Consider the following 21,852-nt stretch of genomic DNA (forward strand, 5'->3'; position numbering starts at 1 on the left):
CCTCGGAGTTAGCTTCATCGCGAGAGATTCCAATGATTCTGAAAGCTTTGGTTACTACAGCGTGAAGTCGAGCTCGGTGTGAGGCAGGAGCAGCAGCCCAGCCCAGAGGGGAGAGCAGTATTCCATTGAGCTGCGGATAAAAGCCTTGTATGTGGTGAGGAGCTCAGGTGTGCTAATAAGGAAGGACTTCGCACGACGGAGGATGGTCAGTCGGCGACTGGCTTTGGAGGCCAGCTTGGAAATGTGGTTTTCCCAGGAAAGATCATGGCAGATAGTGAGACCCAAAAGCTTGAGTGACAGAAATTCTTGGAGAGGATTGTTGAGAAAGTGTGAGATTTGTCAGGATTGAAAGACATGTTCCACTTGTTTGACCAGTCTGTGATTTTGTCCATGTCTGTAGAGAGTGAGGAGGCTACAGACTGCCGATTTGAGGGATGAGGTATGGAGCGGCAGAGAGTAGAGTCATCAGCAAAGAGATAGAGAGGATTTTCAAGAGAGTCAGAGAGATCATTGATGAAGACCAGAAAAAGCACAGGGCCCAGAACACTGCCTTGGGGAACTTCTGTGTCAGAGGAGAAATCCCTTCAGAGCCACACGTTGACTACAACCAGAGAGGAAGTCCGCAAGCCATGCATGGAGATTTCCATGGATATCAGACCGTATCGAAGGCACGTGATATGTCAACGGAGACGGCTCTGATTTCCAGTTTGGCATTGAGGACCTCCATCCATTGTTGAGACAGCAGAAGCAGCATGTCCAGAGTAGAATGACCTGGTCTGAATCTACATTGATGATTGGAGATCAAGCCATTGGAGAAGAGGAAGGATTTGATGTCAGAGAGATGATCGATTCCATGACCTTGCTGATTATTGGGAGCAGGCTGATTGGACTGTAGTTGCAAGGATCTGTTTTTGCACATTTTTGTGTAAAGCTGTCATGTTGGCTGATTTCCAAGCAGATGGCAGATGACCTTGAGCAAAAGAGAGGGTGAAGAGAACAGAGAGAGGGTGAGATTGAGTGGCAGATCAGGATTTTAAGACCCGTGGGCTGATGCCGTCTGGTCCAATTGCAGAATCAGTTGAGGTTCGACAAAAACTTCTCCACCTGGTCAGGAGATAAGGACACAGAGTCCAGGAGCAGCTGGGTTTGACTGGGTAAGGTGGGTACAGAGAGAGATGCGTTCGGGACACAAGTTTTGAGGGAAACACAGAGTTGAGGCATTCAGCCTTGTCGCGTGCGGTGTCAGCTGTGTAGCCGTTTGAGGTAAGGGAGGGGATGGAGGGGGAACAAACACCAGAAACAGATTTGACCAGATGCCACCAGGATTTGGAGGAGGGAGACAGGTTTGAGAGTTCAGTCTTGAGAGTCGAGAGATATTGTTTCCTGGCTCTCCTGATGGTGGACACACACTTGTTCCGAGCTTTGTGAAAAGAACTGAGATTGCCTTCAGTTGGATTAGCCTTCCATGAAGTGAAGGCAAATTGTTTCATGTCAACTGTCTCACCACAAGCTTCAGTGTACGATGGATGAGAGGAAGGGTATGACAACTGAAAACGAGATGGGATAAATCTGTGCATGAGAGCAGTTTAGTTTGGAAGAATTCCCAGGAAGTGTTGATGTCAGAGGCAGATCAGGCCATCACCACATCTTCTATTTACACCTGTTTTTGGAGGGTTTTGCAAGCTGAGTGAGATAACTTTTCTGGTTTGTTGTGTTCATGCTTGTATATAAAATTGTATTCGGTAGTCTGTTGAGCTTTTCATATACTTTGCTAATCCTTCAGTCGTCGCTCTGTGCACTTGACTGAGTTCCATCAGGCCGTCGCCAACATTTTTCCTCTGCATGTACATTCTTGGGATGCACTGATTTTTTGCAGAACATTCTGTGGATAGTGAGGAGTTTGATTTGTTTGTGTGTTTGTGAGTGTGTGTGTGTTTGTGTGAGTGTTTGTGTGTGTGTTTGTGTGAGTGTTTGTGCGTGAGTGTTTGTGTGTGTGCGAGTGTTTGTGTGTGAGTGTTTGTGTGTGAGTGTTTGCGTGTGAGTGTTTGCGTGTGAGTGTTTGCGTGTGAGTGTTTGCGTGTGAGTGTTTGTGTGTGAGTGTTTGTGTGTGGGTGTTTGTGTGTGGGTGTTTGTGTGTGAGTGTTTGTGCGTGAGTGTTTGTGTGTGTTTGTGTGTGTGCAAGTGTTTGTGTGAGTGTTTGTGTGTGTGTTTGTGTGTGAGTGTTTGTGTGAGTGTTTGCGTGTGAGTGTTTGCGTGTGAGTGTTTGTGTGTGGGTGTTTGTGTGTGGGTGTTTGTGTGTGGGTGTTTGTGTGTGAGTGTTTGTGTGTGTGTTTGTGTGTGAGTGTTTGTGCGTGAGTGTTTGTGTGTGAGTGTTTGTGTGTGTTTGTGTGTGTGTGTGTGTTTGTGTGTGTGTTTGCGTGTGAGTGTTTGCGTGTGAGTGTTTGCGTGTGAGTGTTTGCATGTGAGTGTTTGCATGTGAGTGTTTGCGTGTGAGTGTCTGTGTGTGAGTGTTTGCATGTGAGTATTTGCGTGTGAGTGTTTGCGTGTGAGTGTTTGCGTGTGAGTGTCTGTGTGTGAGTGTCTGTGTGTGAGTGTCTGTGTGTGAGTGTCTGTGTGTGAGTGTCTGTGTGTGAGTGTCTGTGTGTGTGTGTGTTTGTGTGCGTCTGTGTGTATCATGCTTTTTGTAGAGTTATACTGGAGCTTTCTGATATGAAATATCATGCACCAAAATGATGGTCATGATCCCAAAACTCAAACTTGTTCTGTATCTTATCATAATAAAGCCATGTTTCAGTTGAATATGTCAAATGGTATGGAAAAAAAGTGAAGTCCACCTTCTGTGTCAGAGGTAAGGACTCAGCTCAGGGTCTAATGTTGACAGGAAGAGATATATTTTCATGAACAAACAAAATTCATAACAGATGGAAAGAGTATGTGAAGGATCTTTATGCCAAGGATGCAAAAATTCAAAACCAAAAATCGGAAGATGAATTTCAAGTAGCTGAAGTTGATCGAGGCCCTGAGAAACTCCTGCAGAGGAAAGTTAAAGCAGTAATAAAGGACATGAAAAGGATAAAAGCAGTTGATATAATCTCAGCAGAAATTATGAAGAACCTCAGTAAGAAGGCAGTCAAGGAAGTTCCAGAGAGATCCAAATTAATGCATAACAAATGGCTGGATGAATTAGATTAAATAATGAGCTTATTGGACAAACATTAATGAAAAGCTACAGGATGTGCAGACTATTGTACAACACGTTGTAAGAGCATGAGAACCAACCATAGTGCACGATTCCTCATGCATGAAAGGTCATAATGGATATTCTGAAGAAAAAAACAAACATTATAAGCCATTGCAAACGAGTATGAAAGGTTGTGGTATCATAGCATCAATTAAAGGTATGATGAGAGTTCAAATGAAAGAAGTTTGGAATATGGTCAGAAGCTGTTTGTGTGTTTTGTGAAGTTTGAAAAGGCTTTTATAATAATGTCAACTGGACATAGTTGATGTCTATGTTGTGGAAGATAGGCAGGGATTCGAAGGACAAATGGATGATCAGCTACACATGGGACAGACAGCAATGGCCAGAAGAGGAGATGAAAAATCAGACAATAGGTAGTGTTGGTCTTGCCATTGTTGCTTACTTTCTCCCATTATTGTTATACAAATAGTGTACACACATGAAAAAAGACACCAGACAACATCGGACAAACAGCCGGTAGCTTTGGGGGAATTAAACAGGCAATGAAATTTTTGAAACTTGTCAGCAAAATAATTTTATTGCAACAAAATTCTTGACAATATAACAAATAGGTTTAGGCCTACCGATGACATTTACACTTACTCAACAGAGTGAAAGAGGTGTGGGTCAAAATCTTCATCTTCAGTGTTGCTTTGCAAGGCCTCAGCAAGTCGCAACAAGTCAGCTCCTCCAGTAGCCTGTTCGACTATGTGTTGCAGCTCGTCCAGCAGTCCGATGAGGCTTTTGTCTTCCTTCATGAGGAAGCGCATCGTCTCGGGGAAAATTATCTGACGAAAGTTATCATTCAGCTCCTGCAGAACAATGAGCAAGTGTGATCAAAGACGGCTATATCGAGATGTGTTAAAATAAGGGAGAAAATGATAGGCTGCGTAAATCACCAAAAACTTTTTTGTTGCTGAGTGATCAAGAAACTGCTTAAAATGGCAACACTCGACTGGTGCTTTTTTGCCACTTCAGCATTTTGGCCACAGACCACATCTCAGATCTCAGATAAACTTGTATGCAAGGTAACACATTAACTTGTATGCTTGTAACACTTGTATGCAAGGTAACAAAGGTACATACATATTGTATAAACACGTGCAGAATAGGAAATAATCCGAAACAGAGGGAAAACTCGATGGTAGTCATGTGTTAAATGTCGTGCACTGATTGGTTGTCATGCAAAGCACCACATCTGCAGAAAGAGTATAAAAGTATGGAGAGCGACATCATTGTAGTGCTGTGAATGTTTGATGAATAGTATGGCTCCTGGGAAGTAAATATCACATGGCAGGTACATATAAATAAAAGTGTTTGCGAGTTAACACTACTCCGGGCGGCAGATTGCATCCTGACTTTGGGTTTCAGCAGGAGCCGTATGTAAGACTGAGGAAGATATGTGAAACTGTTAGTTGACAAAATATGTGGTCGAGAAAGAGTCTCGGAAAGAGATGGAAAGTAACTCAGGATACTGTTAAGTTTGTGGGGGAAGGGATGAAATACCGTAGTGGCGATAGGTAAATATAGTTTAGCATGGACCGTGTAAAGCGAAGAAGAAGAACCTCAATGTACTAAGTAGGGAATCTGTAGGGCATAATATTGTATATGTCTCAATTCGAGGGGTGGAGCTATGCTAATTAGGTAGGGCTTAAGGATAATCCCCAGTGTGTAATTTCCCCTGCGATTTTCCATATCGTTTTATTTCATCTGCAAAGGGCCACCATTGCAACAACAACCATAATCGCCGACAGTACCGTCAGGTACTGACCACCATCACCGACATAACGATTGGCAAGTGAACCCCGCCCAGCCGAACATTCCGAAAGGACGGCGAGGCTTAGCCTCAAATGATCGTAACTGGCAGGCCACACCCCGAGCTTCGTCATTGTGTGTCAAGCAGGCCGTGAGGCCCTGCCACGAAGGGGATGATTGGCCATGGAGATGGGATGATGTAATGGGGCGCAGGGATTGGTTGGAGTGCGACGTCAGCGAGTGAAAAAGGAGGGTGCGTCCCTCCCTTTTGCTCTCTCTGGTTCCGGCGATCGGATCGGACGGTCACAGAAATGATCTCTCTCTTGTTCTGGCCTGGGTGGAGGACGGCTGTGCTTCGTGTCACGTGCGCCTGAGAGACTTATCGGAGCTTTGTAGAGCGTGGAACGACCGGCACGGAGACTCGGGGACCGCTCACGCTTGTCCTCGTCGGAGCAAGGCTGAGTATCGGCCGACTCACCAAACCATCTTTCTTCTCTTTTACTTTTCCCTGCTTCTATAATTGTGTCTGAATGGGGACGCCTCAATTAGGAATTATAGTTTTACCTCAGCCTTCATTTTATAAGATACTAGCTGAATGCACCCGGCGTTGCCCGGGATTATTTTTGAATTAATTTAATCTTCTGCACATAGGTCTGACGCGAGCCCAGTATCAGTTAGTGCTCATCGATTCCTTGTTCTTTCTTCTGTCGGGCTTCTGTCTCTGTCGAGAGAGAATTTTGAAATCATGTGTTGCAATCAGTCAGATATTCCGATTAAGTGCATAAGTTGTACTTCAAGAGCATTTTGAAAGAAGAAGAAGATTTATTACGAAATGGGCCCAGCCCGGCCTCGCCACCTAGCCTATAACCTTCCCAGGGCCTGTCCCGACACTTTTTGTTTCAGAGGTTTCCTCCTATCTTTCACCGTTCAGGAGATTCGCGCGTGCAGACAAACAAACAAAATCTTTCTTTTATACATATAAATATATATAGAAGATAGATAGATAGATAGATAGAAGAAGATAGATATAAAGATATATCAAACATCAGATTTGTTAAATTGCAAACAAAGAAATGAAACAAAAACAAAAACGAAATTAAAAGCATATGTACACATAGGCACAGTGTTCACGGTTTGAAATTGGTAGTTGTCCAGCGACCAAACAGTATTTAGTTAACCTGAAATGGACTAGGTCCTATGAGAATGCCACTTTGACTGGTTTGGCAGGGGGAAGTCGAAATTTGACACAAAGGAGTCCTTGCAGATAACGGAGTCACCAGACTCTGCTTACATCGCTGTACTTTTGTAAAGACACTAGGGTTGGGTTGAGAGGGGGTGGGGGGTGGTCGGAGGAGGGCTTGCGTTTAAGTGGGGGTGGGGGGTTGACGACTTGGAATGCTGGTGGAGGGGGGGATGGATGACTCAAATAAGAAAGGGGAATGGGAGGTGAGAGAATTGGGGTGGGGCAGAGAGATGGGAGTCTTGGCTCAGATAAGGAGATGGTCAGCAATATTTGGCAACATGTTTACAACTTTCTGTATAGAGACTTGGGTTGGGGAAGTACAAAGGGAGTGGACACTCATAAATGTGTCAGCCTACAGGATATTGGCAAAGTCATGTGGGAGGCTGAGAGATAGCAGCTGCAACCAAGGCCACAAAAGGGGAACAAGGGATCATGCCAATACAGGGCAAGAGCTCACAAGCACAGAACTCCTTATTAGGGTATTACACATCCTCAATGCACAAGAAAGGACTAAGTATTTTAAAAGAATACAGCAATCAGTCAAAACAAAACATATAATTGGTTATGCTTGATAATTGGTAAAGCAGCAAGAATTAACAAAGGGGGAGGGGAATAACAGCTCCCGACATATCGGTTGAGGACTTGGGGGAATTGAGATTGGTAGGGAGATTGAAGACATGTGGTCAGGAGGGGGGAGGGAGGGGAGGGGTGTAGCTTGGGGTTTAGTGAGGGAGGAGTTGAAGAAGAAAGGGGAGAGGGGAGGTCAGAGAGTTGGAGTGGAGGGGGGTAAAGAGTTGGGAGAAGGGGGTTGAGGACTTGGGGTTGATCGACTTTCATAGTATTAATATTTTTACGGTTTGGAAAATGTACCCCCCAGGGGAGAGCAGTCATGTACACATAGGAATATCCAGACCAATGAGTCCCATGCCATAAACAATAAATCCTCCAGGACTGTCAAACTACCTTCCCACATTCTTCCCTCCCTGCACTTCACATTTGTCACATGGGACAACGCTTCTCAAACACACAAAGCACAAAATGCTTGGCAAATCGCTGATGAACGCCGGGCCATTCGACATTTGTACACAAGAGGGGCTGAGGCAGGGGAGCAGGAGGGAGGCGGAGGCTCTCCCCCTCCCTGCTGGCCGTCAAGCGTGACAACACTGGGATTTTCCACTGGCCTCATCACGGCACCCGCCCCCGTTGCACGTGCACCAATGGGTTAAGATGCTCACATGAAGTTTGCTCCCTCAAAGTCACGCATAGTGGTGCATGTATAAAGGGCCAGGTCTCGGCTCAGTCCGGGGCTGTTTGGCGATGCACCAGGGACACGAGTACATCTCAAACTGCCAATTCAGGAGATTGTCTGCCAGAGTATGGGTGGCAATGGACCCACCCAGCTGTGCTGGGGTAAGAGGAGCAGGAGTGAGTTGTGCCAGGGCAGGAGGCAAGCATCCCACGAGCAGAGGGTGCAGCAAAGCTCCATATGCACTCACTCCACACCCTTCCCACACAACACCAAACCCTCTCCCACAAACCCCTCCCACTCTCGCAATATTTGGCCCGACGCAACCTTGCATGGTTGCATGAGGTAAGTGAGGAGATAACCAATGCTCTGCCAAACTGCCTCTTTCTGATCTTCTCGTCTTCTTCCCAGATTAGTGATGGCACCATGTCCTTCCTGCAACTAAGACTGTATAAGAGGGAAATATGTTTTTGGGGTAAGTCTGCTCTTCCGTGTCTGTTGCCTTTCGTTTGTAAATACATGCTTTGTTGATTGCCTGCCTGTGTAAGTAAAGATGGCTGTGGGCTACTTATGAATCCATGCTTGATGACTGCCTGCTTATGTGTGTGTAAATAAATAATTGTTCTCTTTCCAATCTGCCTCATTAGTGTCATTTCTTTCATTGATCCGACATATCGGGTACGTAGTGGATAGACGTGAGTTCTGTCCGAAAGTTTAGCTTCGGTCGTGCTTAGCCAGCATTTCGCTTGGCCCTCATAGTACAGTCGTGGTCAAAAAATATTGGCACCCTTGCACTTTTTTCAAATAATGCACCATTTCTTCCAGAAAATTGTTGAAATTATAAAATATTTTCGTATCCACATATGTATTTCTTTGGTTTGCAGTGGAATGAAACAAAAAAAGCTGAAAAAAGTACTAAATCTTAGCTTATTCCACAGAGAAATCCTAAAATATCCCAGGCAATATCATTGGCACCCTTTAGAAGTTGTTAGAAATAATGAGATTTCAAGCAGGTGATTCTCCTTTAATTTGGAATTGAACTCACCTGTGGTGAGTTGCAGGTGCCTGCAACATAAAAATCACTCACTCAACCAGTTTGAATAGAGAAAAGGAGTCATTCTGCTGTTTTGTGTCACTGTGCGTCCCGAAATAAGCATGGAGAAAAGAAAGAAAACCAGAGAATTGTCTGAGGTCAGACACAAGATTGTAGCATGGACATGGACAATCTCAAGGCTACAAGTCCATCTCCAGAGACATTGATGTTCTTGTGTCCACCGTACCCAATGGTATCAGGAAGTTTAAGTCCCATGGCACTGCGCCAACCTCCCTGGACGTGTCTGCAAGAGAAAACTTGAAGCCCCTGTCACACATAGGCGGATTTGTCGGCGACTACTGGCGACTGAAAAAATCGCCACCACCGCCGACAATCGTAATGAAACCGTAATGGACGGTCTTCTGTAGTCGTGGTTATCCTCCCCAGGTCTGCTGCAGTCGGCAAGAGCCGCAAAGGGGCCAAATATATTTTTAAATGTTTAAAAACGGCGCGCTCAGTCGTCCTCAAAAAGAATCCGCCATGCTGTCGTGATGGAACCGCCATGCTGTCGTCGGAATCCGTAATAAGACCGTAAAGCGGCCGCAACCCAGTCGCTCATAGTCTTCCGCAATCGCCCCAGCATCGCCCCACCAGCTAGCACGGCAGAGATGCGAATGCCATATGGCTTTCCTGCGGCATCTTCCCGACTACGGGCCGACACTGTTGCGGCTGCATATCGAGTACAGAAGAACTGTCACGTCTCCCCTGCGGCTATGGGAGACTGACGACGACAGCAGTAGGACTAGTGGCGGCCGAGTTACGGCCATTGGCGACAGAGCTACGACTGCCTGGCGACTGCATTACGACATACCACGATTTTCTGGCCAGGTATAAATAGGGGTGGACATTTCAGCTCACTGCAGTATGTTTTATGGGCAAGGTCTACCAAGGGTCTCTCTACCAACATCTATCATGGATGATGAACATAGGATGAAGCTGGCCCTTCTGAATGACTTGGCAGCACTGGACCAAGATATTGATGTGAATGACATACTGCTGGCTCATGCTGAGCTCCATTCCATGGCAAGACAGGATGGTGTGAGGGTCTCCGTGGAGTGAGGTCCTGTGGTGCCGACAAGGATATGGCTTTATTGTTTGGACTTGGGACTTTTGGGAACTTTATTTTTGGGACTTTGGTCCTTTGGAAACTTTATTTATGGGACTTGGGACCAGTGGAAATAATTTGTTGGACTTTATTTCCATTCTCTCTCCCTGCAGAAAAGTTTGATTATTACATTACAATGATACATCTTTATTCACTTTCTTATTGTACATCAAACATCTTTATGCTTCATGTCATACATCATTGAAATGAATAAAGTGAAATGTAAAATAGAGAAATAAAGATTAAAAAAAAAAAAGCAAAATAAAAACACTAACGGTAGCTTTAGCCGTCTGATGAGTGCCTGCAGCGAGGACGAAACAGTGATTTTTGAAATTTATATTTAATACAAACAAATTTATTTGTTCATATTAAATACAAATTTGTTCATAGCACAAGTATCCAATAATGAATCACAATGTTCATAGCACAAGTATCCAATAGCACAGCACAAGTATCCAATAGCACAAATATCTACAAGTAATCACTAATGTGTCAATAATCCTGACTGCCAGAGTCATCGTCATCGTCAGCTAGTGGCAGGTTCGGTGCAGACATCGTCTCTTGATGTGTGAATAATGTGTGAATGATTGTGTGTGATCACACAATCATCATGTGTGAATCGTCTCCAATCGCCGGCGGTCTTATTGCAGTCTTGTGGATGTCGGAGTAAACCGCCATCCGGGCCCAATGCAGTCGCCGCGATCCGCCATCAGTCGTAATCTAGCCGCCAGACTGTCGCCACGCTGCCGCCGTGCATCCGCAATGCAGTCGTCGTCGATCTTCAACAGTCGCCATCCCACTTGGGGCGAGGTCAGTGCTTCATCGCAATGCAGTCGCAATGTGGCCGCCTGCAGTCGCCATACTGCCGCCTGACCATATTTGACCGCCCAAAATCGCCAGTAGTCGCCGAAAAGTCTTGATCGCCGGCAGTCGCCAAAAATATCCGCCTATGTGTGACAGGGGCCTGATCGAAGATTGCAGCGGAGGATTGTTCGAATGGTGGAGAAAGCACCTCAATCAACCGCCAAACAGATTCAAGTTGACATTCACACACAAGGTACGACAGTTTCAACTTGCACCATCTGTCGCCAACTCAATGAAATGGGGTTCTATGGTAGGAGACCCAGGAGGACCCCACTGCTGAGACAGTAACACAAGAAAGCTCGACTGGAGTTTGCAAAAACACACCTGAACAAACCAAAATCCTTCTGGGAGAATGTCCTGTGGACAGATGAGACCAAATTAGAGCTTTTTGGTAAAGCACATCATCTCCATGTTTACAGAAAACAAAATGAAGCCTTCAAAGAAAAGAACACCTTCCCGGCAGTCAAACATGGAGGAAGTTCAGTGATGTTTTGGGGTTGCTGTGCTGCCTCTGGCACTTGGTGCCTTTAATGTGTGCATGGCATCATGAAATCGGTAGATTACCAAAGCATTTTGGAGCGCAATGTTCAACCCAGTGTCAGAAAGCTGGGTCTCCGTCAAAGGTCATGGGTCTTGCAGCAGGACAATGACCCCAAACACACTTCAAAAAGCACCCAGGAATGGTTCAAGACAAAACGCTGGACTGTTCTGAAGTGGCCAGCAATGAGTCCAGATCTAAATCCCATTGAACACCTGTGGGGAGCTCTGAAAACAGCAGTTGGGAGAAGGCACCCTTCAAATCTGGGAGAACTGGAGCAGTTTGCACAAGAGGAGTGCACCAAACTGCCAGTAGAGAGGTGAATGAAGCTCATTCATGGCTATAGGAAGCGCTTGACTGCAGTTATTTTGTCAAAAGGCTGCGCTACCAAATATTAAGTCTAGGTTATCTCCTCCTGGCATCTCCCCCTGCCACCATGCCATTTCTTTTATTTTCTGATTTAAAAGGATATATTCAGTTCTGAATCAAAAACAAAGGTTCTGTAATATTAACAGTGAAGGAAAGAATTGTGGAGACTGCAGTGAAATTATACCAAGGTGAACCCAGGGGTGCTCGCTACGGAAGGGGGGCGTCTATAAGACCCGGGACAACCGGGGCGCGCAGACACTTCAGCGGAACTCACTGTGACATTATCCAGTAGTTTGAATGGTATGTACGCCCCAAATGCTGCGCTGACAATGCGCTGCGCTAACCATTGTTATATTGAATCAACCATTGCTACTCATGAAATGCTCTGATTTAATGCCTGTTGCATGCATGTATTCTTACAGGATGTACTACAGATCTAAATGATATTAAAACCTACCCAGAGGTCAAGTCGTGTCTGAGCTTGATTTTCACGACATTTAATATCATTTAGATCGCCGGAATGGCTGACCACAAGATGATCGTGGTACCGATTCTCGGAGCCGACCCTCAAGCTGAGGGATCTGCATCGGAGTTTGCTCATTGGCTCAACACGCTGCAGAATTACTTTGCGGCTCACGAGACAGAGCCCACCGCTGCGATAAAGCTGTCCGTGTTACAGTCCAAGGTCCATCACACTGTTTTCAAGAACATTTCTCGATTTGGGACGTACGCTACGGCCCTAGCCGAGCTGAAGCGCCTCTACGTAAAGACACGGAGCGCTGTGCACGGCCGGCATCAACTCTCTCAGCGGCGACAGCAACCGTCTGAATCGATCGATCGCTTCGCGCAGGAGTTGCGCTACCTATTGGCAGACTGCGTGCAGGACGTCCGGACCGACGAGCAGTGCAGGACGATTTGCTCCGAGATTCATTCATCTCCGGAATTAGTTCTGGAGTCTTGCGGCTCCGTCTCTTGGAGGTCGCGGAGCTGACATTTACAGAAGCACTACGGCTGGCACGCGTATACACAGATGCCCGAGAACAATTGACCGCATATGATCACCCACGAGTCGTGGCGGGGACCTCGCAACTCGCGCGACCTGAGAGGGCTACCGCCGAGGATACGGAGGAGGACCCGACCACCACGACGGCCGAGTCTCTGGGAGCTCCGGAAGCGGACTCCGCTTCCGGCCTCACTGCTGCCTCACTGCCCGGCCACGGCCTGCCCGGTATGCAAAATGTTATTTTTGTGGCAATCGGCAGCATCCTCGCTCTGAATGCCCGGCCCGAGAGGTGACATGTCACTTGTGCTCCAACAAGGGTCATTTTGCAAAGGTCTGCAGAAAGGCCGCTCGGGGCACGCATTCCCGAGCGACCTTGAATGGGCTCATCGCAGAGCCAACGGATCGAGCGCCGGACGGGGCGCCTCGCTCGACTTTGAAGAGCCGCTCTCCTCCTCGCGGGCCTCTGGCTACCCGCCCGACCTTGGTGAGATACATCGGGCCGCCGAAACAAATGGCGCGAACGCGACCGGTCACAGCGCATCCGACCTTGACTGGCGTTCGAACGCCTACTTCAAACAAGCGACCTGCTCCTGCTTTGGAAATTCCTCTCGAAGTGCGGCAAACGCAGCACGTGACACGAGCCCCATCTGACGGCAGCTTTTGCGAATTACATGCACCCACTTTGGCATGTGAATCTGCAGACGGCAGAAATCTTTGTCACGTGACTCGAGCCCCACCTGACGGCAGCTTTTATGAATTACATGCACCCACTTTGGCATATGACTCTGCAGACGGCAGAGACCTTTCTCACGTGGCTCGAGCGCCATCTGGCGGCTGCTCTTACGACCAACCCACACCCACTCTGGCAAATGACTCTGCAGACGGCAGAGACCTTTCTCACGTGGCTCGAGCGCCATCTGGCGGCTGCTCTTACGACCAACCCTCACCCACTCTGGCAAATGAAACTGCTGATGAGCCAACTGACTTCAATGCTCCTGCTGAGGCCCAACCTGCCGACGCTGCCCGAAGGATTGCAGCCGGCGTGGGATCCACCCGCGAGGCGCGATCTTCTCGCCCGGCCGGAACTATACCTGCCGGGTCTGCCGGCCTAGCACAGGCCTTCATTCCGCTCACGGTCGCGGGCGTTTTTGCGCAAGCTTTGATTGATACGGGGTCCACGGATAGTTTTATTGATCAGCGACTCGTGCATCAACATGGGTGGCCGGTTCTCGGGACAACCCGCCGGATCTTCATGGCCTCTCAGGGACTTCGGTTGAGCACAAAAGGGGCGTGTCGATTGAAACTTGTGATAAACGGACGCACGTTCCCGGACGTGTATCTCATGGTATTACCGGCCTTATGCGCTGACGTTCTGTTAGGACTTGATTTCGTAAAGCGGCATGGACGTTTGGAAATAGACTTCGGAGGGCCGGACACGCTCGCTGTGTGCGCCCTCGCTCAAATGGACATGGAGCCACTCTCACTGTTCCCCAACCTGACCACTGATTGTACCCCTGTAGCCGTTAAATCGCGGCGCTACTCTCGCGCGGACGCGCAATTCATTGCGGAAGAAACGGCCCTGCTCTTGAAGGACGGTATCATAGAACACAGTAGGTCACCGTGGCGGGCCCAAGTCTTAGTGGTGCGGAGTGAGGCCCACCGCCGGCGTATGGTAATCGACTATTCGCAGACGATTAATCGTTTTACACAGCTGGATGCCTACCCCTTACCGGGGATGGACGCCCTGGTACGCCAGGTGGCCCTGTATTCCGTTTATAGCACTCTCGATCTGCGTAGTGCGTATCATCAAGTCCCCATCTCTCGGGCTGATCGCGTCTTTACAGCCTTTGAATTGGGTCAGCGGTTGTACCAGTTCACGAGACTTCCCTTTGGGGTAACGAACGGCGTCGCTTGTTTTCAGAGAGCTATGGATGACCTCGTTGCGAAGGAGAATTTGACCGATGTCTTTGTCTATCTGGACAATCTTACGGTTTGTGGGTATGACCAGGAGCATCACGACGCTAATCTGAAACGCTTCCTCGAGGTCGCGCGGAAATATCGCTTAACCATGAATGCGGCGAAGTGTCAATACTCTCTACGCACGGTAGACCTTTTGGGGTACACCGTGACCCATGGCTCCGTCTCTCCGGATAAGGAGCGTCTGCGCCCTTTGCTCGATATGGCTCCGCCTAGCGATCGGGCTTCGCTGAAACGCGCTCTAGGGCTGTTCGCCCACTACTCAAAGTGGGTGCAAAATTTCTCCGCAAAGCTCCGCCCCCTCGTGGCCTGCGACACTTTCCCCATGGGCCCGGCCACCCTGGCGGCCTTCGAGGGCCTTAAAGTCGACATTGCTGGCGCCGCTGTCGCGACGATTGACGAGAGTGCCTCTTTCGTTTTGGAGAGTGATGCCTCGGATCATGCGATAGCGGCGACTCTCTCCCAAGGAGGCCGCCCTGTGGCTTTCTTCTCGCGGACTCTCATCTCCGCCGAGCGGAGGCATTCGTCTGTCGAAAAGGAAGCGTACGCGATCGTCGAATCAATTCGGCGATGGCGTCCGTATCTGCTTGGGCGGAGTTTCCAAATCATCACGGACCAACAGAGTGTTGCGTTTATGTACGACACCTTACATGCTCAGCGCATTAAGAATGAGAAAATCACCCGTTGGCGTATCGAACTCGCCGACTTCTGCTACACCATCAAATACCGCCCGGGGAAGGATAACCTGGTCGCTGACGCCTTATCGAGGCCGGCCACTTGCGCGGGGGTTGTAACTTTGGAGGGGCTGCGCACTTTGCACAGCACTATGTGTCATCCCGGGGTAACGCGCTTCGCGCATTTTGTGCGCGCGGGCAATCTGCCGTACTCGATGGAGGACATCCGCCGCATCTGCCGTGATTGCGCGATCTGTGCGGAACTCAAACCACGTTTTTATAGCCCCCCTCTGGGGACACTCGTTAGGGCTACTAGACCGTGGGAGCGCTTGGCGATGGACTTCAAAGGGCCGCTGCCGATGTCGAGCAACTCTCGCTATCTGCTCACTATCGTCGATGAGTATTCCCGATTCCCCTTTGCTTACACGTGCGGGGATATGTCGGCTGCCACGGTTATTCGGTGTCTGCAGAATTTGTTTTCTATGTTCGGGTATCCGGCCTACGTGCATACCGATCGGGGTGCGGTGTTCCTGTCCCAGGAGGTGAGGGGCTACTTGCTCCAGCATAATGTCGCTTCGAGCTACACCACCCCGTACCGGCCCCAAGCGAATGGACAGATCGAACGCTTTAATGGGATTATATGGCGGGCCGTCATGCTAAGCCTTCGGACCCTCGGCCGAGGCCTCGATAAATGGGCGTGGTCACTACCTGCCGCTCTAAACTCGATCCGGGCTCTCCTATGTACTGCCACCAACCAGACTCCTCACGAACGACTGTTCCACCACCCTAGAAGCTCCGGCAGTATCCAATCTTTACCCAGCTGGCTCGCTGAACCGGGGCCCGCCTATCTCAAACGAGCGGTTCGCGCTAGCAAGTAGGACCCCCTTGTTGACAAGGTGCAGGTCCTCCAGGCTAATCCCGAGCATGCTCGCGTGTTAACGGCAGATGGCCGCGAGTCTACTGTCTCCGTACGCCATCTCGCCCCATGTGGGGACGACGACAGGGATATTGACGAACCCGTCTACGAGTCTATGGACTCTATCGAAGCTTCCCCTATGGAACTACCACTGTTACTCCCGTCGTCCCCCGCTCCCGTGCCCGAAGGCGCAGGGGCGCCCCCTCCGACTCCAACCTCCGGCGGCTATTCCGACGCGGGGGACTCCGGGCTAGGGGACGCCGTGCCCGGTGGATTCCGAACACGAACTGGCAGGGAGGTTCGCCGCCCCGACCGCTACGGGTGGACTGACTGACGTGGATTGACGTTACCCATTCGTTTATTGCTGATGCTTGCTTGCAACCTGCCGAGCGGCAGTATAGTTCTAACGGCGGGGAGAATGTAGTGAAATTATACCAAGGTGAACCCAGGGGTGCTCGCTACGGAAGGGGGGCGTCTATAAGACCCGGGACAACCGGGGCGCGCAGACACTTCAGCGGAACTCACTGTGACATTATCCAGTAGTTTGAATGGTATGTACGCCCCAAATGCTGCGCTGACAATGCGCTGCGCTAACCATTGTTATATTGAATCAACCATTGCTACTCATGAAATGCTCTGATTTAATGCCTGTTGCATGCATGTATTCTTACAGGATGTACTACAGATCTAAATGATATTAAAACCTACCCAGAGGTCAAGTCGTGTCTGAGCTTGATTTTCACGACAGAGACCAAATAATTTTGTCAATTTAAACTTATTTTTAGAGAAAATTATGAGTTATTTGAAAAAAGTGCAAGGGTGCCAATATTTTTGGCCACGTCTGTAGTTGGATGATGGGTGAACGCTGAAGGTGCAAACCTTAGTTGGGGTCATTAGGTCATCAACAGGTAGTATGAAATAATAGGCGAGAGGACCCTGTTAGACCAAATTAACCCAACCAGCGTCCGTGGTTGCTTAACAACCCATGGGACCGCGGAGTTATCCGTGGCCTGGTGACCTCAGGGTCGGTAGTTGTGGTGTGCTGGAGTACACGCCTTAAGAGCATGGAGAGTGTACCAACACCATAACAATATTCTTCCTTTCCAGGTTGTTCCCACTCTCCATGTGGAGTTAGAAAACTCTATTCTCTCACCCATAACTGGCATCCCTCCACTCTAATTTTCCAAACCACGCATTGCTGATAAAGTATAGGGTGCCCCAAATGACTGTTACAAATTGAAAGCGTAATGAAAAAATAGCCCTGAGTGGGCTAATTGTCATCTCTTGACGTTGTAGTTCAGGACTCTGCTGATTTTTGCAACCCTCCCCCTCCCCGATCTCCTGGAAGCCCCCTTGATCCGAAATCGAAAAAAATGTAAGACCGAGAAATCCTGTGGAACATCGAGTAGAAGGGCTGCATCGGGTTTCAGAGCAATTGGTTGGTAAATAAGGGACGAGTAGAGATCTGAAGTTTCAGGGAGTAACCCTCCCCTGGGAGCCCACATGATCCGAAATTGAAAAATTGAAGCCCAATAAATTGTGTGGGCTACTGTCTTGTATTCATTTGTGAAGTTTCAGAACAATCAGCCGGGTGACAAAGGAGGAGTTGTAAAAATAGCAAAATGTTAACAGCCGATCAGATAGAATGATAGATGGACATCCGGACATCACAACCCATTTTATAAGTTCATCTCTTCAAGACAGAGATGAGATGACCTAAAAATAATGAAATAGGATACAGCAATGCAGTTTGCTGCATATGAAAGAATATTTTTCAAAGTAGTATTGACTATTTTTTTCTCAAAGATTGAATCAACCCTGTCTTCTGTGTCAGGTGACGTCACATTTACTGCAAATGGCGTCCCCACAAGAAAAAGTGCAGTGTGTTGCCTGGTTTATAGAGACAAAATCAGCTACACAGGTTCAATGAAGCTTCAGGAAGCTATGGAAGGCAGCTACCATCGAGAAAACGATTCCTGAGTCACATAAAATGTTTATGCAGACTGGTAGCATCCTGCAGAGGAAGGGGTCAGGCCGGCCAAGCACAAGTGGTGAGTTCGGGAGTCATTCAAGCACAGTTCCCATAAGTCCATTCGGGTTCGGATGACGATCTTGACAAATCTTCCCAATAAATCTTTGAGAAATGTTATTGAACTTGCAACAAACCGCATCGTTGCATCCAATTTCATTATTTTTTTAAATTACGGTTTGAATATGGAATGGTAATTTGTTGAAACCTAAAATAATGTCAGTATCTAGATTTATTGGGAAAATTACACGTTTTGGTTTCTTTAAAAACCAAAATATCAAGTTGATCGAGGGCGTTTAAAACCCTATAAATTGCAAATTCAGCAGGTAGTTTAAATCATCTGGTATCAATAAAGTTGTGCAAAGATGTCCTGGGGAAATTGAGAGGCAATGTAAATTTTGAAAAAAATGAAATGAACAGCAATTTAAAACTAATAAATCAACATAGTGCAGTGTGTTTGAACTTGCGTTCGGAACATGACTCATGAGACAAACAAATGAATATCAACGAGCTTTTTTCACGAGACATACCAAGTTACTGAAGACAGAAAAAAATGAAAATAAGATTTTTTAAAAAATCTCACATGTAAAGCAATGTAGACTCCACTGGCAAGTGAAACAGCTTGACAAACATGCTCGGTGGTAACCTCTGTAGATGTAAAGGTTAGAGCTGGATGTAGTTGGCAGATTGAAAGCAATGACACAAGTGACATGGCATTTCTGCTGAGGCTGTACAGTTCCTCCAAGAACCAGTCTCCATCCCGTGAAGTCAGCTCAACCAGCTGCTCTCCAGCCCCATGCGTTGCTTTATCCATCACCAAAGATTGCCTGCCATTCGAAGAAAAAGCGGATGCATGTGAAATAGCTTTGCCTCATGGAACACTCCAAAACAGACAATTACTGACTGTTTTATGCACACATGCTGACATCATATGCAGACATGAGCTTATTCCACCAATGGATAAGTGGGTGAATTCAGCAATTTGTAAGAAAATAAAAAGGAAGTTTTTAAAAATGTTAATTCAAAACAAGATACAAAAGTTTAAAAAAACTGGCTGATGTTTGGAACAAATCATTTATAACACCAGAAAGTGCATGGCAAAAAGCCTTTTAGGCCTTTGCCATGCAATTGACGAATCATCAAAGAGACGAAACACTTGCACAAAGCACAAAATAACCAGTGAACTAGGTATAAACAAATGTGTGCCATTCCTCAGATGGACGTTAAACTGGGCATCCCGTCTGCTGGTATTAGTTGATGGACGTTAAAGATCCCGTGGTGTCCTTTGTGAAGTGTCGGCAAGTTATCGTTGGCACTCAAATTTCAAACCCAAATCCACCTTTTTCAAATAGTTTTCTTTCCTGAAAGTCTTAGTAATATCCATTTGTTTATACCATGTATTCTGCCCCAACCCTCTCCCTTCCACAGATCTCCTGATGTCCATGTTCTCTATGTGTTGTGCACAGAAGGTTATTTCTCTCTCCACCTCTTGTTCCCTGTACCTTTTATGTTCTATGTGTTAGCTCTTACATGAGCTTCAACTGAGTGTACAAAAAAAAAAAACGAGCTAAATTCCAAGTACCTGCACACTCAGTCGAGGATCCTGAAACGGAGAGACGGCCTGGCCAGGATTGAAACCCTAGCCAAGAAATTGCTTCTGCAAAACTGATGCTCTGTGTAGACTATAGAGCACAGATTCTTAACCGCAGGTCCACAGAGTAATGCCAGAAAAACAACAACGATAGTCGAACAACGGCATAGCCGGGCTTGTTTGACACTTCAGTTGAAAAGGATAGTATAACCTATGTGGGGATACCAGTTGGCAGTTAGCAAATGATGCAATTATGAAGTTTTGTTTTTTTTGACTTCAGGCATAGACACCTGTGCCACCTTCAGTCAAACGTCAGGCATCGATTGATAGCAGGTTCGTGAAGGACTTGCGCAAAAAAAAAAAACGTACCCAGTCTGAATGTTGCTTTACCCAATCAATGGTGAAACTGTAAATGGGGAATCCACGAATGTCATGGATGGAAACCCTTACGTAATTACCTCATTCTGCTTTAAACTCAATATCTCTATATTTATATTCCAAACAGCATCATTCATCATTCCAATCACAAATTAATACTATTATATTAATATGTCAAATATGATGTTAAATCACAATTGTATCAATATATTATCAAACCAGCACACCATTATCATCTGTTCACTGCCGGATACGTGAGCAAGGTCCGTGTCGATTGCATTTCAAAATCGCAACTGTATTGAGGAATTTCTGAAACCTCCTACAACACCCGACAACACCCGCTCGGACCCCAACACGTTCCATAGAAGGTTATTACATTTCCTTTTAGTAAAAAAATGCAACTGTAATGGTTACCAAACACTGCCCCCCTATCATGTGACCAGATCCTCAACTCTGATTGATGTACGTTTGTGTGAACATACATACGGACAGACAAACACTATTCTAGATGGCATTGCCCGCTACACTGTAAAAAAATTCTGTATATTATATATATATATTGTTGTCGTTTTTAGAACCCTCCACTTTGTAAATATCTGTAATATTCCCTTATAAATAATCCCCTGTAAATATTCCCATTTTTGGTGTAAAAGGTCAAAGGTCGCACCCTAGTTAGGTCATATTGCAACACGTAGGACACCATAGGCTTCTTCTTTAGTTATCTCATTAGTATGTGTTCTAGTTAAGGATCTGTTCCCAATAGTTGAATCTGCATTGCATTAATCAAATAACCTAGGCCCCTTCAATTACCCCCAATCTCTCTCTCTCTCCAAAGTACCAGTAGCACCTACAGACGAGGCTTTTCCTTCCCAATGTTGTCACGTAATCTTATTAGCAGCGTTCGCTGCATTGTGCCGTCGTCGCTGCCTTAGCGTTGGCTCCAAACTCCATTGAACATGCGGTCGGCTCGAGGAAAGAAGGGGCGGAGCCACGGGAAGAGGTGTGGCCTCGCCCATGAGCCGTCAAGGGTGGAGCCAGTGAGCCCTCGCTGACCAATGATCAACCAGGGCTGAGGTGAGCTCGTTAGTGGGCGTAGCCCTATGAAGGCGGCTTGATTTCGACGCGCAATGATATAAGCGCGAGCGCGAAGCCCTTTAACGGACTGCGCGAGGGGAGGTCATTGTGAACGGACTGCGCCGGGGGATAATGATCGTAACGGACTGCGCTGGTGGATGCTGATGTGAATGAACTGCGCGGGGAGCGCTCGATTGATTGTCACATTGTTTGAGCGACTTGCGCGAGGGTACCCTCTGAGACAAACGTTGGGCGAGAGAGAGTTGGCACGAAGATTACGTACGCGGCATCCCAGTCCCCCGCATAATTATAAGGTCGGGTCGCACGCCAACGACACCAGCTGCCTGCCATTCTTCGCGGCGGACCCGGAGCCTGGAACCATCTGCTTGGACCCTTCTCTTCCTTCCCACCACCACCACCCCATTCGTGTAAGTGTGTTTGTATTGTCCTGGGCGTGTTATATAAGAGTGTATAAGGTTGCCCTATGTCCTTTTATTTCCTCCTTTTGTATATTCTTGCCGCCTTTCGTTTCCTCTTGTAGTGTAGTTAATAATTCATATTTGTTCTTCCTTCACCCTTCTTATTCTTTGGGTTTTCCTCTCATCCGGTCGCTTTAGTCTTTTCCCAATTGAATACCGGTGGCACGACATAAGAACCGCTTCTAATCGGGTCGAGTCTTTGTTAACGGCCTGAGTCGTGGCTCGCTTCGCTCGGCGTGTCCATTACAGCCGCGGCTCGGGCGGGCCTCATTTCCTC

The 21,852-nt window shown here is 47.3% G+C and overlaps 1 protein-coding gene across 1 annotated transcript in view; it reads right to left on the minus strand.

Moving 5' to 3' along the window:
• SMG1 (SMG1 nonsense mediated mRNA decay associated PI3K related kinase) overlaps positions 1-21,852 on the minus strand; it is a 302,694-nt gene that overhangs the window by 47,548 nt on the left and 233,294 nt on the right. The window contains exons 48-49 of the mRNA XM_068125825.2: positions 18,637-18,880; positions 3,845-4,053 (exon numbers count right to left, since the gene is read on the minus strand). Coding sequence (XP_067981926.2) covers positions 3,845-4,053; positions 18,637-18,880 — 453 coding nt within the window. The remainder of the gene's footprint in view (positions 1-3,844; positions 4,054-18,636; positions 18,881-21,852) is intronic.

The sequence above is a fragment of the Myxine glutinosa genome, chromosome 10 (genome assembly GCF_964187855.1).
Source record: "Myxine glutinosa chromosome 10, kmMyxGlut1.1, whole genome shotgun sequence".
Lineage (NCBI taxonomy): Eukaryota > Metazoa > Chordata > Myxini > Myxiniformes > Myxinidae > Myxine > Myxine glutinosa.